Consider the following 17,430-nt stretch of genomic DNA (forward strand, 5'->3'; position numbering starts at 1 on the left):
TGCATGTGAAGTTGTTGATGTGATTTCTTGCATTTCACCTGTGAAATATCCAACAATCAGGTGCGTCGATACCATGCAGATTTGTAACATGTTATAAAACATTATTATGAAGTAAGAAGTGGGTACAAAAGGGATTTTATGACATGTTCGATTTAAAAAAAAAAAGCAGAAAAACACAATGAAAGTCATGTTTGAAATGTGTGAAATCTTAAAAACATTAATGTTTTTCAGATATTTCGTAAACACTATGTGTTTTTATTGTGTTTATTTATGAGTAGAAACATAATAAAGACCAAAAATCCCATGTGCTATACAGGTATGTGACTTTATGACATGTGCATATGTGTTTTACATATGATATATTTCTTACATGTCACCCGTGAAATATCTGAAAATAAAACGCCAAAGTCATGCAAAATCATAATGTTCAGTTCACATGATAAACTTGTGGATTTGTGTCTCCTGAATGACGGACAAGAAGTGCTTGTATTCATTTTTATCTTTCCACTTTCTATTAAAGGCAGCGTGGGCGATCTTGAGATACTAGCAAGAGTACACTGGATTTTAAAAAATGAACCAGCCGAAAAAACGAGCCCAGTGTTGCCAGCTCTTTTCCAATGAAAGTAGCTAGTAGCAAAAGCTCCAAAAGTCCCTAAATCTAGAGAGAAAGTTGCCAAGAAGCCAACACTGACAGTCGCTTCAAGCCTCCCTGCAAAGCCACTCCCCCACTATTATCATTACGAACATACGGGCAGAGTGTGCGCAGGCCGTTCAGTCGTTACACTCGGGCCGAATTAAATGATTACACGTGTTTATTACAGTCCTGCGACAGCCAGACATACCGGATTTTTTTAAAAATTTTCGTCAGAGCATTTGATTTGTTGATTGCTGTCGGGATATAAAGAGAATTTCAACTAATATAACAAAAAATTTGTCTAAAAATCTTTACCAACCCTGCCTTTAAATCCCATTTAAATACAGCCTTCTGTTTAGGCAACACTGAAGTGCACCAGTGGGATTGCACCTTCAGACTGAATAATGAAGGCAAGCAAAATGGAAATTTCATGATGAAATTTACACCCAAAAACACACTCAGAGCAAAGGGAAGGAGAGAGGTTGACATTTGAATGCAAAACCCAGTTTGAATTACAACTAGGTGTCGGCTGTCTGTTAGCAGACAGTCTGGGTGGACTCCTAACCTGTCAGATGTGCGCTCCACCATCACCCCTGATTCCTAATTAATTAAAATGCTCCTGTTGAGTACTGTATGTCCGGCCGTAGCAGCGAACAGTTGGCTGCACTAACTGCGTGTGCCTCCCTGTAAAGCTTTGTTAAAAATCTTAGGCCGCCCACTGGCTGTCACGCCCATTGGCTTATTCACAGCTGCGACAAAGATGAAATAATAACATTTGCCAGTTGGGGCCGGGGTTGACTCTGTGGCTCCGTAGCACAGATTAACAGGGAGTGCAGGGATGGAATAACCTGCCATTTTTCAGGCCTAATTAAGGCCGTCTCGTGGCACTGGCTCTCTCCAGAGATGCCACTTGTTACGGATCATCGGTGCGTCTGTCTTCTGCCATAATATTAATTGATATTATGATGGGGTGGAGGGGGCAGGGGCAGTGGGGATGGCAGGGAAGGGCGGGGGGCACGTTGTACAATCACTTCAGTGTAACCATTACATACATGAGTGGACTTGGCATCCTGCTGCCCCCAATCTGCTCCCCTGCTCCTCCCTGTAGCATCCCTGAAGAGGCTGAGCATCCTCCAGAGGTTCATGAATGTTGGATAGTCAAGAACAGGGGGTTTCAAACTGTGACGGGCAGAAGGAGACATGGAGGGAGAGACGTGAGGGCAAAGATACTGTGTGAGGTGAAAGAGACGTTCTAAATATGTTCTAAAGACGAGAGTTTTACATCACAGTTTGAGTCATAACTCTGTCAAATCTTAATCATAGACTGTATATATAGATGGATGACTCATCTCCACTCCCTCCCAGCTGAACCAATGACAAGCCGAGCGCGGCCGCAGCTTGTCAGCGGGAGAGTCTCACAGCTGTCAATCATGACGTCTCACCCCCTTTTTATAGCATCAAATAACTAATAAAAACCAAACTTATCAAAAAAATGAACTCCTGAACAAACATCAGTATGATAAGAACTACCTAAAATGACAGAAACCATCTTTAGGAAAAATTTAGTTGACGTGTACTTTGACGTTTAAGTTGACCCATGGCCCATTCGCTAACATTGATTTATGATCGATACTGCAGCCAGCCACCAGATGTTTTGGCTTCACTTTTGGGGAGCTGTCATGTCGTTATATACATATTATATATATATATCATATCTTTATATACAGTCTATGATCTGAACACACAGACATCATACACATATTTTTTTAAATCCAGTGAATAAACTTCCATAAGTTACCTTATAAATAAAAATAATAGAAAAAAAGACACACCTTAAAACTCCCGAACTTGTCTGAGAATCATCACATTTTTTAAGTTTTCTTCAGTATCAAAGTAATCCAGTGATAGTTGTCTGTACATCCGTGGGTACTCTGCAAATAGGAAATGCTAATAGCTAATTCGGCATAATTTTAATGGTGCCAATATGCCAAAATATCAACAAATAGCGGCGTAAAGTATTCAGTATTTCCAAAACTTAGAGCATCAGTATTCCACAAATAAAACTAAGACAAAGAATAATCATAGCAGTTACAAATTACCCATTAATATTGACATATTTCTTTAGGGCTGTCAAAGTTAACGCGATAATAACGTGTTAACTGACACCCTCCTCTATCCCTGCACATATATCTGACGTGTGTTGAAACTGTGGAAATACAGACAAGAAAGACTTTGAAAAACTCCTGGTCAAGAACAAAAAAGAAAAAACAAACTACTTTACTTCCCACCTCTTTAACTGCTGCCTCGGCTGTCAACATCAATCAAGCAAACAACAAGAAATGTCTTCACGCCTCCAGTCTTCATCCAAATTATCAGTTTATTATGAATGTTGCATCAAGGTGGGAGATGAAAACAGATATGTCAAGGCGCAAAGGGACGTGGAAAAGATTAGCGTGTGGCAGCGCGCCGTCTGTTCTATTAAAAGACGGAACATGGAGAAAATTTAATCTCACATCTCACCAGGAGATCACTTTAGCCTCAGCAGTTTCTGCTTGTCAGGATCGGGCCAACAAAACGTGCGTTAACGACGAATCTCAGCGAATGATTCAGATAATCGATGTGAAATGAGAGAGACGGCTCATAAAAAGAACGAAAAGAGATTGAAAGATGACATTTGTTGAATGTGTACATATTGATTGTGAGTGTGTGAGTGTGTGATGACAGCAGGGTGGGATGTGTGAATGCACAAAAGTTACTGGTGTCTCATGGGTGATGTTTGGGGCGTCGATGTCATAGGAAGGGTGTGAAAGACGCAGGGCCACCTCTTCCTTCGTCAAAACAACCCCCCCCCCCCCTGCCCCCCTGGTGACAGCTGCCTTGTCGCCATGGCAACGACTGCCACCTATTTGATGCGATGCTTATTTATACTCTTAGTTCAACTTTTCATGTGGCTGGCTTGATTTTGACGTGTGACTCAGAACTCCGGTCGACTTATCTGATAATTACACTTTTAAGACGATATATAGCGCTTATAGATAGACTCTAGATTTTGAGAGAAGTTAAAGAAGTAGATTTTAAATTGCAGCGCAGTGTTTACTCCGCTTGTGTCAAAGAGGGGGGAATTGTTATTTAGGCTCGTTATCTCTCAGATTTTTCACACCCGAAAGCCTCTCAGTCTGGCCATGCTACATTAGCTGACATTTCTTTCCTCATTACAAAGGCCATGTTTCCCGACAGTCGTGAGAGTCGGCTCACAGATGCTTTGTGTCACACGTGCAATGAATTATGGTCGTTGTAGTTCACTAATATACCTCAGGTGTTTGGGAGGATTAAATCCCGATCGTTTGAATTGCACACCGCTGAGAACACACACATTTCTAGTTGGCAGGGTTTTATTGGTGGAAGTCCTGAGTGAACAGGTTCAGCTCAATCATCCAGGTGGTGCGATGTCTGGAGAAATGTGGGTCCAATTTACTACACTGAAGTCTTCCATCAAAAAAACACAAACTCAGTATTTGGCTTTGCATTAAAGACAGAAGTGTTTTTTTTATTATGGTTGAAGCTCGAATCTGGGACTCGCTATCGTTGGAAGAATGATGATATCAGTATAAAACCTTAAGCTTCATACCAATACCTTAGAGCGAAGACTATACGTAAACAGTCCTTGAAAATATTTATTTTTCATTCAACAAAATATGTTCATTGCATTAATTTTAAATAGAGAACTCTGCCTAATTAAAATATCTTAAATTGGAAACATTTATTTGTATCTGTTTTAGGTTAGGACATTTCTAATTAATGAAAAAATAAACAAGACTAAGAAAGTACTCTTTTTATGTCAACTCTTGATACTTGGCTTAGATAGATAGAGAGATGGATAGATAGATAGATAGATGGATAGATAGATAGATAGATAGATAGATAGATAGATAGATAGATTGATATTGATCCCAAATTGGAAAATTCTTGTGTTACGGCAGCAGGTTATTCAGGCCATGCACAGGAATCGTAAATAAAATGTACACATAATCACTAGAGATAATATCTATAGAATACACAATATAAAGAATATATTAGAATACACTATAATAAACCAGACTACTACAACTTAGTATGTAAAATATAAACATAGAATAACATACTGTATACATTAGCAAAGTGTGAAGGTTACAAGTTGTTTGACCTTGTTTTTTAAAGCCAAGAAAGTACAAAAGTGTTGAGATTCGATATCCAACCCTTTTCTCCACTTAATAAGTAAGGGATAATGTACAGCGAGCCGGTCATTGTTGTGAAAGAAACCCCGACAGAGCGATGCTGCACCCCGACGCGATGACCGATGATCTTCTAGCTGTACGTTATCCCGCACATTACACGGCTACTTACTTAAGAAATCAATCATTTGACACAAAAACGGTCCTCCAGAGTCTGACATCAGAACTGTGCCCATAGCAACGGTCTGTTATACATAGCAACGGTCTGTTATAAAGAAATAAGAGACCGCAGAACGCCATGATTAACCAATCAGAATCGAGTATTTAACAACGCTGTGTAATAAAATATATTAAACTGCTCATTGCATTAGTGAGCTGAATTTGAACTGAAGTTATAGATTTATTTTTTTTAATTTCTGTTTCAGGTTATGAAATAGGATAAAGAATCTATCCAAGTATTCAATACCCAATTTGACACTTGACACGTTTTAATACTCAATGCTACGAACACATTTCGTTTGGTACTCAAAAAGTATTGAGGTTCGATAACTAACCCATTTTTTCATTTAATAAAATATACCATTACTTAAAGGGACTATTTGTAACTTTCAGAAAAACTTGTTAACAGCGACACCTGTGGCCGTGAAATCAACGAAAGTCAGCGTCGGGCTCACGCTTGCTCGCTCTGAATATACCTGAACGAGCGTCGCTCAAAACAGTGAGGCAACACACGTCAGCTAAAACCACAATATCACTCTATATTTCAGCTGCTTGGCAGTAATGTTAGCTGACCAGACGAAGGTCTCTCCATGAACATGATTTAGATCTGATCCTAGTGTTGGCTTTTCCTGTCTAAGTGCAGGCTGAAGCAGCGGGGCTCTTCAGCGTGTCTCCCTGCTCTCTCCGCCCGCAGCCGGAGAGAGCATGGAGCGCGCTGTCTGAGTGAAGGAGAGCAGGCAGCGGAGACGAGGCTCTGGCCACACGCCGACCCGCTACATTTATACGCTTAAAAAGTTACAAATAGTCCCTTTAATGAAATATAGGCAAAGTTAAAGAATTTTTTTTTATTTTAGATCAGGAATATCTTAACTAAGAATACATGAACAAGACTAAGAATCAGTTTTTGATACTTGATGCTGGTACAGATACATTTCATATGTTAGTTTTGGGGTTTGATACCTAGCTATGCTTATATTTGTGATGCTCCTTTTTAATGACCACATCATTATTATATTAAATTAGATGTATTTATTTATTGTCATTGCGTCATTGAGTGCAGGTACTGATGCGTGCATTGGCATTTTCTAAAATTACACTGTTAATCACAAGTGTTGAGTGTTTGCTTGGTGTCACCTATCACCTGTCACTTCATTAAAATAAGTACAGCCACGTTTATTTTTACTTATTAGTCGATGACAACGTGGTGTGTATGTTGTATTTATCTTATTTTCAGGAGGTGACTCAGAAATGTCATCATTGTTAGTCGTACTATGTGTTATAGGACTGTAGCTCCCAACGAAATAATATAACGAAATATTCTGCTTCAATCCATATTTGTTGGCGTTTAGAAAACGTGTTTAAAAACAACATTTTCACTGTGGTCAAAAAACTCTCCCGCTTGCAACAGCGAACAAAAGGAGGCACGCACTGACGAGTTATAGCTCGACGAGTTATAGATCAGCTGCACATTCATATAAAACTTGAAGATTCATTTATAGAAGATGTGTGGACATGTTTGCCTATTTTAATACAAGGAAAATCAAAGGGTTGGCAAGCATGGCAGGCATATGTTATTTATATTTTTATTACATTTTTATTAAATATTATTATTTTATTTTTTTTAAATCAGGCTAATTTATATCATATATAACATATCCTTTATTCGTAAATCATTTTTAATAGATTATCAGTGTGTTTTCTTGCCAGATTTGATCGCGGCTCGCGGAAAAAATAGATCAGACAGACGGCGAAACTATCGCTGCAGATGGCGAGCTGGCCACGGCGCAACGTGACGCTGGAACGTGTGTGTGTTTGTTAGTGTGTTGGTGTGTTGGTGTGTCCAGCTGTGTTGCTCTCAGAGTGAATTAAAGAGCAAGTGAGAGAGTAGCCAAATGAGTATTGAAAAGGTTTCAATTCAGAATCAATGCGTCAGCCGATCGGCTTTATAGAGACCACCGATCAAACTATTTAGAACGAATATCGTCCGATAACGATCGGAGCACCCTTACTATCGGCTGATACGTCATTATCGGATTTCTTAAACTCCCACGTATCGATATCAGTATCTGCCTAAAAAATCCAGTATTGTAGACAGTGCTTCGTTTTAGGAGGTTAAAAATGTTGTGAATCGCTGTTTTAGGACACTATTTATACCACAGAAACGTTTTTTTGCCTGTATTGAGGTTTTCAACACACAGCAGATAACTATTATATTTAAGATAAAAGTTGAAAATTGAATGACAGTCACTGCAAGTTGACAATCTTTGCAGTACAAATGAATGTGTATGGAAATGTGTGTGCATGCCTCTGTTGTTTGCACATTCTCCTACTCCTCCTCCTCTTCCTGCAAAGCGACAAACAGAGACACCTTTGTCCTTTTCTATCCTTTTTGATCTGCCGTGCAGCCATGTGTAAACTCAAAAAACCTTTAATTCTGTGATTCATAGACCTCCTCAGTCTTGCCTTGCGACAGGCACCAGTCTGCCGCTGCCGTTAATGTCTTTCAGCCAGAATTTATGTCTACATCCATGCCTCTCTCCTCCTGTCTGCTACTCAACCCATTAGAGAATTCCCCACCAAAGGTTCTCAGGAACGCCTTGCATCAGAGCCCCACTAATGAAAGGCATTATACATTACAAAGTGTTTGATTTAAGGATGATTTACAGTCCTTTCCCTCTGCAGAGGGGAATGGAAAACCTTCCTAGAGATAAGCTCCGAATCCATCTGCAATATTCAAAGGACATCAAAGGGTTCAAATTGTGTATAGGATTCATCGTCGGTGTAAGAACCACAAAGAGAGGTTTCTATCAGATGTGAAATTTCCATAACAGAGTGAGAGGCCTGTGAGTTATTATGATCCCAGAATCAATGGCAGCTTTCATGATATGCAGCCGAGCATGCACACACTGCATGTTTAGGTGCTCGGCGGTTGTGTCACTGATGTGGTGTTGACACAAACATCAATTCCGTCTGTATATACAGATATCCCAAATGTTCTTGAACTGGAGCAGATAACCTCGTTGCATTTCTGCTCCCTGTATAAATTCCCCCTTGCGCTGCATATACTAAACAGAAAAAACAGCACACTTTGTGATTACTTTTGCTGATGAAAGAGCAACTATTTTAATTTTGTTAAGAAACAAGAGTAAAATATTCATGAATTTTCACCCCGCCTGCCAGTTTTAATAATTGGCAGGATGTCGTTTACCACCTACACTAACCCCTAATACCTGACAGCTTGTAACCAGCAGCATTTAATCACAGCTGACAACTGATAATCCATGTCTCAGCACTGATGGATCATTGGCTTTTATTTTTTCTTCTTCTTCCTCGCCCTTTTTTATTTATTAATTTTTTTTTCATAATTTTGTTTTTGTCTTGATGTTTGACGCAGAGCTGTTTGGGGCTGGGAAATGTGATAATTTAGTGTGAATTGCTTTTAAGAAAACTCTTGGATGCCGTCCACGGGTGTGAGTTGTCACAGGGTTGAGTTTCTAGATTGCCTACAAAGGATTCAGGAGGCTTGATCTAAATTTATAAGGACACTGCTGCAGTAACTCCCACTTTGATGGCCGCCGCGGTGGCTATCATTTGTCGTCCACATGGCATGTTTGTGTGTGATATGCTCCTCCTGAACAGCATGTACCGAGTGAGATTTGTCTTCTTTTCTCCTTCTTACTGCAGCTAAGTGCTTCTGCACAGAAGAAATTAAAGCGTCGTGGGTTTTTCTTTGCTCAAAAGAGATAACTTGATTTTCAGATACCCCGTTTGTATGAATAAAAAAAATCATTACAGCACATGCTGGTGGGTGTAAATAAATTGGTTTATTTGGTAATTTGATTTCCTGCATTATTTATAGATGTCAACACAGCTATATAATAAAAGGGAAGAAGATTCTGTTTAGTCCCGGGTTCACAGGCAAAATAAAGTGGGCCGAAACAAATAGCGTTAGCTTGTTTAACTCACGGATATGAATGCTTGTCTCGCATCGCCTCGAGCAAGAGCAGTTCTTATCATGAGTCATTTTCATACTTGTAATAATGAAGTATGCCTGACTTCACAGCATATGCGTTCATTTTGAACCGTAACAGCAGTCAGAGGACTGACCTGACATTGGATTTATTTATTATATGGTGGTCAGTGACGGATTAGATTAGAATAAGAAGAATGTATGTAATATTCATTTACACTTTAATGGTCTTCTCAAGTGGAAGAGCACATTTTGAGGTGTGATATCTGGTTAGTCAACCTGATTGAAAGATCTCTAGCACTTGGTTGTATATTAAAATGTATATAAAGTAATATTTCTCAGGTTGCAAAGCAGTTTTCAGAACCAGACATTTTCACACCTGGATGTTAGCTGCAGAAAAATCACTCGGGGTGTCGATAAATAATGATACACTTGAGTAACGCAATATTATGTTTTGTGACACTGTATAGATTTTCAAAAACACAGTATATACTTTTAATTAATTGTTTATTTGCAAAGATTCGTGGCAGACAGTGGTTCATTTTGTGTTGTGTTTAAACACAATCGTAACCCCTGTATCATGATACGTATCGTATCGCCAGATTCTTGCCAAAACACAGCTCTACTCAGTATGTGTAATATTTGTGGAGGAGTTTTCATAACTAATTGTGCTTTTTATTTACTGTAGTTTAGTTTTACTGACTGAATATGATTATGTAAATGCACATATCACCAAAAAATCTGATGACTTTGTAATCATTTTCAAATAATGCTCTACCAGTCAGTAGAAATGTGCATTAATGCTGCTAAATTGCCTTGGAATACAACATTTTGTGATTATAAACTGTTGTCAGTATGATAAATGAGTTATTTCATTGCGTATTTGTTGTCGTTATTATACATTTTTAGACTTTTTCAATGAAAGTACAGTTAGTACTGAGGTAAATCCAGGGTAATATGATTGGTAATGATTCAATAAAGCCAATTTTACTCACATTAACAGTTGAAATTGACAAACTTCACTCTGATTACTGGATGTGGTGCAACTCCTGCCCAAACGGTGTGTCCACATTGAAGTGTATAGGAAATACTTAGCAATGGCTTATGTAAAACCATAAAAAGTGGACCCATCACCAAAAAAAATAGAATTTTTTGTTAATATGACTATTATTAAAGTTTCATGTTTATGTTCCATTTAAAATACTTTATTTTGGGTGTTTTAGATGTGGCTCTTGACCATATAAAGAAATGTGTGATTAAAAAATAACTTTTATTTCCCTAAAATGGAGAAAAATTAATTCAGATTGTTAAAAGTCTACTTTTACTGTAACTTGACATCGCTATCGTTTGGTGGTGATGCACGTTTACCATAAAAGGACATCTCAACTATTTGTTAGAGGCTTATAATTGGTGGTACGTTGAAAAAAAAAAAATCTTATTAGATTTTTCTTGTCATTGCCTAAAGGAACTATGTAATGCAAAAAAAAAAACAGATTGTTTTTTTTTCTGGGTTGAACTATTATTCCACTAAATGGATGTTATGGTCTGAGGTGCGGGGACAGAGAGAATAGTCGCCGGACAATGATTTGCTTCGGAAGAAATCACTTCCCAAAAGAAAACACTTCATCCCTAAGAGGTTGCCAAGCTCTTGCCAAATAAGCACTTACTGCACTTGAAGAGATAAATGACACAAAACCACAGCCAAACATTATAAAACAAATCCTTTCCATCAATCACAATCCAGTTGATTTTCTCCAGTTCACTCACACCGTTGCTCGGCCTTTTAAGAAAGATTTATACCGCCGTATAAATAAATAAATGTATGGCAGAGTGAAAAGTGATGCATATACGATGCTTTCCTTAAACTGATACCGTAGCTCTTAATGCATGCACACATTATAGAATTTACAGCTTCAGTTAACACCTAATCAGCCGGAGAGATCGGATAAAGATCAGCGAGGTAACTAATCTTGAATGTCTTGTTGTCGTCCCTGTTGTCCTCAGGTGATCCAGACCATCAGCGCCGTCGATAAGGACGAACCTCTGAGCGGACACCGCTTTTATTTCGCCCTCGCTGCACCTGTTGCCGGCAACCTCAACTTCACCCTGCGAGATAACAAAGGTGCGACAACCATCTGTGTTACTCCTCAGAATTATCTGGTGTTAAAGTTATTTTGTGACTGTCTGTGATTTAAATGTAGATTTTGTTTTTCCATCTGGTAGAAACATTCACACAGAAATAGGCAAGTTCAAGGACTCTGCAAAAGTCTTAAAAAGAAGACCTTAGAGAAGATATTAAAGTAAAATATTAAATGTTTTCTCCAGCCTGCTGATGGCAGGTGGTTGGTTCATCTCTTCAGTGGACTTTTGAATACATTTTTCAGGACTTTGGATTGCCCATTTTCAAACACATCCCTTGACCTCTGACTTCAAGACATGTGAATGAAAATGGGTTCTATGGGTACCCACGAGTCTCCCCTTTACAGACATGCCCACTTTATGATAATCACATGCAGTTTGGGGCAAGTCATAGTCAAGTCAGCACACTGACACTCTGACAGCTGTTGTTGCCTGTTGGGCTGCAGTTTGCCATGTTATGATTTGAGCATATCTTTTATGCTAAATGCAGTACCTGTGAGGGTTTCTGGACAATATTTGTCATTGTTTTGTGTTGGTTATTGATTTCTAATAATAAATATATACATACATTTGCATAAAGTAGCATATTTGTCCACTCCCATGTTGATAAGAGTATTAAATACTTGATAAATCTCCCTTTAAGGTACATTATGAACAGATAAAAGATGGACTAACTATGGACAATCATGCAATTAACCGCGAATAAATATTTTAGTCGATTGACAGCCCTAAATATGATGCTTCAGCACTCTTAGATGGACAAAGAAAAGTCTTTTCAGTGGACTTTTGAATAAATTTCTGCACAAAATGAAGACTGTTGATTTTGTCCCCCATCACTTACACTGGAACCTCATTAGGATGGGATCTTTTAATGGGCAGTATGAACATGAGGAGTGATTACAGCAAGAAAATGATGGGTATAAACTGCTGGGAATTACTGAAAAAATGTCCCAACTCGTTTTCCATCACACTTTGGGTACGATAGTGAAACTATTAAATTGTATTCTATGTGGTCTTGTATTTAACTTGCTGCAGGAACCCTGAAGTCAGTCACCAATTTGAAAATTATACTAAACGTCTACGTCCTTGTCAAAGCCCCACATGTCGGATCAACCCTGTCGCAAAAAAACTCCCTTGGGAAGATTGCCAGTGGCCTTCAGAGTCCGTAAAGGGTGTTGGTCAAGTTAGGTACGGTCTATTTGCTGCTTACTTCCCTCGAATTGAGCCTGGCAGCAGTGCAATTGACACTTTGGCCATTGCTCACTCTGGCTCTCTATATCTGCCCCGCATCGGGACACAATCTACTCTGCAATCTGACTCAGGAGAAGAGAGTACAAAGTAACTGGTGCCCCCCGGCGTGCCCAGCCGTGCCAAATGAAACCATAATTCTGCCATGACAATGCCCTCACTACCCTTTTTTTGTAATTGTTCATCAAAGCTGAATGCAAAAACAAACTTTCTGCTGCAACTGGAGCACATCTGAGATTTGTGCCGTAATCCATGACAGCAGGTTCTCCGTGTACTAGATCACAGAATTACTTTCACCTTAACACACAGGCTGAAAACTGCCTTTGTACCGTAATGATTTGCTCACCACCTACACGCAAAGCAGTGGGTGGATGAGGAAAATGAGCTGCTCATATAGGAAAACTTTGCTTATAGCTTTAAAAACACATGAGAATTGTGCCCGACCCCCGCTGCTTTAAAGCCATGTGCAGAGCTGATATACTCGCTGAGGTAAATGCCCCATGTTGAGTGTTTTGTTTGAGCTCAGTTAAGGTTGCCATGTTACATTTTCAGTGGTAGCAGCAGTAATCCGTGTGAGTGCAGACCCGTGTTACATGATGAACTGGATGTTTAATGGTAACCTCTCGGCAGATTAAGAGCAACCTGGCTGGGAGACGGTTTTTAATAGCTCTGTTGAATAAAGGTTCTCTGTGAACGTACAGTGTTTACCTTGACGTCAATATGTTGAGTATGTTTATGATTATGATTATGTTCGATTGTGTTTTTTTAACATTTAATTCCAACATTTTAACTAAGGCTGTCAAAGTTGACGTGTTTTAACGCCACTAATTTCTTTAACGCATTACGCAACTTGCGATTTTTAATTAACCTCTTAAAATCCGAGAGGCGGAGGTTTTAGCAGGCTCAGTTTTAAAGCTAGTGTGAAGATTTAACGCAAATTCGTTTTATTGCCAATAATTTCTTTAACGCATTAACACAACTAGCTTTTAGCGGTTCTAGCGAAGCTAGATTGAAGATACTGTTATCATATGAAACTAGAAATCCTAATGAATCAACTGGTACCAACCATGTCATACTAGCTTTCCACAAACGAGGCTAAATAACGCTCCAAATTTAAGCTAAATTTTGGGGAGGAAAAACTGTCATGGACATTTTCAAAGGGGTCCCTTGACCTCTGACCTCAAGATATGTGAATGAAAATGGGTTCTATGGGTACCCACGAGTCTCCCCTTTACAGACATGCCCACTTTATGATAATCACATGCAGTTTTGGGCAAGTCATAGTCAAGTCAGCACACTGACACACTGACAGCTGTTGTTGCCTGTTGGGCTGCAGTTTGCCATGTTATGATTTGAGCATATTGTTTTATGCTAAATGCAGTACCTGTGAGGGTTTCTGGACAATATCTGTCATGGTTTTGTGTTGTTAATTAATTTCCAATAATAAATAAATACATACATTTGCATAAAGCAGCATATTTGCCCACTCCCATGTTGATAAGAGTATTAAATACTTGACAAATCTACCTTTAAGGTATATTTGAACAGATAAAAATGTGCGATTAATTTGCGTTTAATCATGTGATTAATCAAGATTCAATATTTTAATCGATTGACTGCCCTAATATTAACACATGGCAACAACAGTATGGTTCAGATCTGAGAGAGATTGTGGTTATGGCAAATAAACCATTAGAAGTAAAGGAATAGTTCAACATTTTGTAAAACATGCTTTTTGCAAGGTATATATAATACCTCTCTCATCTGTCTGCTATGTATGAAGCTGGAGCCAGGAGACAGTTAGCACTTAGCTGAAATATCTAGTACTTTCACCACTGCTCAGCAGTCACATAAGAGAAACACACAGTACTTTCACCCTGTAGTTTAATGCCTTAACGTCTTATATTAAATAATAGACACGACCGAATGTTTCACATTTAGTACCAGAAAATATTGATTTAACAACACAAGTGTTTTGTTTCCAGCCCATCACAGTTGTTACCAAACTACTGTTTGTGTGTTTTCTTCCCCCATGAGAACATTTCTGCTGATTTGACTAATGTGGCATTTACAAGAGAACCCATCTCTATATTCATTTTTACCTTGTTCTTAGACTCAAAGAGCAATCTGAATATCGCTCAGAAAAACAAAGGAGTTGTCCTTCAAGGCGAAATCTACATTTCAAGTGTGACGGCTCAATTTGAAAGTGCATTTCAATCTACTGAAGTAGTTGTCGTGAAATGGCTTTTTTTTTAGCTGCTGTAATGGCATATTGTTCTCCTCTGGCTGCCTCTTTCTCTCTCATACGCCGAGGTTTCATATACGATTTTTACCATCAAACCAAAGCTGTTATTAGCCAACAGGTGGTCAAAACCAGGGAGAGACGCCACAGTGTGTCATATAATGAATTGTGTTAATGACACCATCTGTTGGCATCCCTGCTTTTAATACTGTAAAATCATTTCCAACTGCACAACCAAAGCACAGCAATCATTACAGAGTAGACATTGAGCCTCCTGCTAGTCATATATATGAAGTTCATTGTTCATTTGAAGCCAATAAAGTCGCAAATTAAACACAGCTCTCCAGGCTCTTACAAGTTTGACCGATGTATGTTTCTCCTCTACTTTTGCAGACAACACGGCGTCCATACTGACGAAGCGAGGTGGTTTCAGGAGACGGGAGCAGCCTATGTACCGGCTGCCAGTGTTGATTGTGGACAGTGGAAGTCCGGCGTTAAGCAGCACAAACACGCTCTCAGTGCGAGTGTGTGACTGTGACTCTGACGGCGTGGCCTTGTCTTGTGGAGCAGTGGCCTACACCGCGACTGGCCTGAGCACCGGCGCCCTCGTGGCTATTTTAGGCTGCATCATCACGCTCCTGGGTAAGATCTATATGACCTCCGAGTCAGAGGTTACAACAACAACTTGTGTTTTTTTTGTAGCTGAAGAGGTTGGTATGAAGCTCAGAGTGATCATTATTGTAGAGGTGATCTTTTTGCAGCTTTGGCCGCTATTCCTGTCAGATATGAAGACGTTTTATTCAACTATTTAATTGTAGTTACTCACCAATATAACTGGGTGTCTGATCATGGTGTTGCTTTCCTCGCTGGCAGTGCTGGAAGAAGTATTTAGATCCTTTACTTACATAAAATTAGTAATACCAAAACATACAAATACTCCATTACAAGTAAAAGTCCTGCATTCATGATTGTACTTAAATATCATCTGCAAAATGTACTGAAAGTACCAAAAGTAAAAGTACTCAATATGCAGAAAAATCTCTCCCATGAGTGTCATATCGTTATATATTCTATTATTGGTTGATTATAGAGCTGCAACGATTAATCGATTAGTTGTCAACTATTGAACTATTGAACTGATCGCCAACTATTTTGGTAATCGATTAATCAGTTTGAGCAATTTTTTAAGAAACAGAAGTCAAAATTTTTTGATTCCAGCTTCTTAAATGTGAATATCTGAACTGAATATCTTTGAGTTTTGGACAAAACAAGACATTTGAGGACGTCATCTTGGGCTTTGGGAAACACTGATCCACATTTTTCACCATTTTCTAACATCATATAGACCAAACAGCTAATTGATTAATTGAGAAAATAATCAACAGATTAACCGACAATGAAAATAATGATTATTTGCAGAATTTTACTTTTATTATTTGGTCGAGTTTGAACTAATTTCAAGTATTTTATATGCAGTTTTGTAGTTTATTCTATAACAAAGTGCAATATTACAGTAGAAGTATGAGTATATAATGGAAATACTCAAGTAAGGTACAAGCACTTCAAAATTGTGCTGAAGTACAATACTTGAATAAATCTACTTACCATTGCTCGCCGTCCTCCGATCTGAGCAATTAAGTAACAACTTAAAGAAAGCGACCTCAGCTCAGTATAATGCCTTAATTTGCACTTAATGTCAAGACAATTACATCATACATAATAGATAGATGGCAGCAGCACATAGTCAGAAATTAGCACCAAGCAAAAGCTAAGACATCGTCCCGAAGCAGATCTGCAGTATAGCAATAAAACAACCAGCAGTTTCAGCTGCTAATAGCTACTGATGGTGCCAAGCACACAAATACCACCTGAAAGAGCCAAGTCATCGCCTGTTGATGATATTAACACGGTGAAGTGAAGCAGTGATCAGCTGGATCTCTGTGAGGATGAAACCTTTTTGGGTGGAGTTGCTGCAGTCCCACATTTCTAACAACAGAGCAGGAAAACCATACTTTGTTTGTCGCCAAGTCGATTAGCCCTAACGGCTAATGTGACAGACGACAAGCAAAACCAAATCACTGAATGTCAGAAAGCAGCAGCAGAAAGCGCTGCGTAAACATTGTTATGCGTATGAAATATGACCAGCAGCGTTACAGATAGTAAGCAAATGGGCATTGCAGAAGCAGCATCACATTAGGGACTGTACAGAAATAATCTATGGGGAGGGGGCTGAATCGTTTATTTTATATTATAAAATACAATAAAAAAGTCACTTTCTCAGCGTTAGTAATATATTCTTTAGACCTTCCATTTGATTTAAAATGAAAAATAACCTCCCTTCCAATATCTCAAAATGACATATTAATGACAAACATAACAAAATTGTGAATGTTCAAATATTCCATCCACCCTCTATTTTTAAATGTAATAAAATAAAACTAAATATGAATAAAATCACAGGATGCTTTATAGCCTGATATGTATAAGCAGAGACAGAGATGGTGCACTGAGAGTCCGTTTCCTGTATCTGTGTCCCGTGGGATTCGCCGCTGCCCCGCCCCTTTAGGAGTCTAGCGGCAGGTCCTGAGTCCATTAACTCTGATGGGAGACGTTAACATGAACACAGATTATGACTGGTTCTTTCGCCCCATAGATACCAAAGTAACTATTGGACCCATTTTTCACCAGCCACATACAGTATCTTCTGAACATTCTGACACTAAAATGGCATTTTCAGACGGACAAATCAGGAGAAAATCAACTTTGT

The 17,430-nt window shown here is 38.8% G+C and overlaps 1 protein-coding gene across 1 annotated transcript in view; it reads left to right on the plus strand.

Moving 5' to 3' along the window:
* cdh7a (cadherin 7a) overlaps nucleotides 1-17,430 on the plus strand; it is a 112,869-nt gene that overhangs the window by 84,047 nt on the left and 11,392 nt on the right. Inside the window, exons 10-11 of the mRNA XM_037757444.1 lie at nucleotides 11,039-11,156; nucleotides 15,057-15,305. Of these exons, the coding sequence (XP_037613372.1) occupies nucleotides 11,039-11,156; nucleotides 15,057-15,305 (367 nt within the window). The remainder of the gene's footprint in view (nucleotides 1-11,038; nucleotides 11,157-15,056; nucleotides 15,306-17,430) is intronic.

Source organism: Sebastes umbrosus, chromosome 21 (genome assembly GCF_015220745.1).
Source record: "Sebastes umbrosus isolate fSebUmb1 chromosome 21, fSebUmb1.pri, whole genome shotgun sequence".
Taxonomy (NCBI): domain Eukaryota; kingdom Metazoa; phylum Chordata; class Actinopteri; order Perciformes; family Sebastidae; genus Sebastes; species Sebastes umbrosus.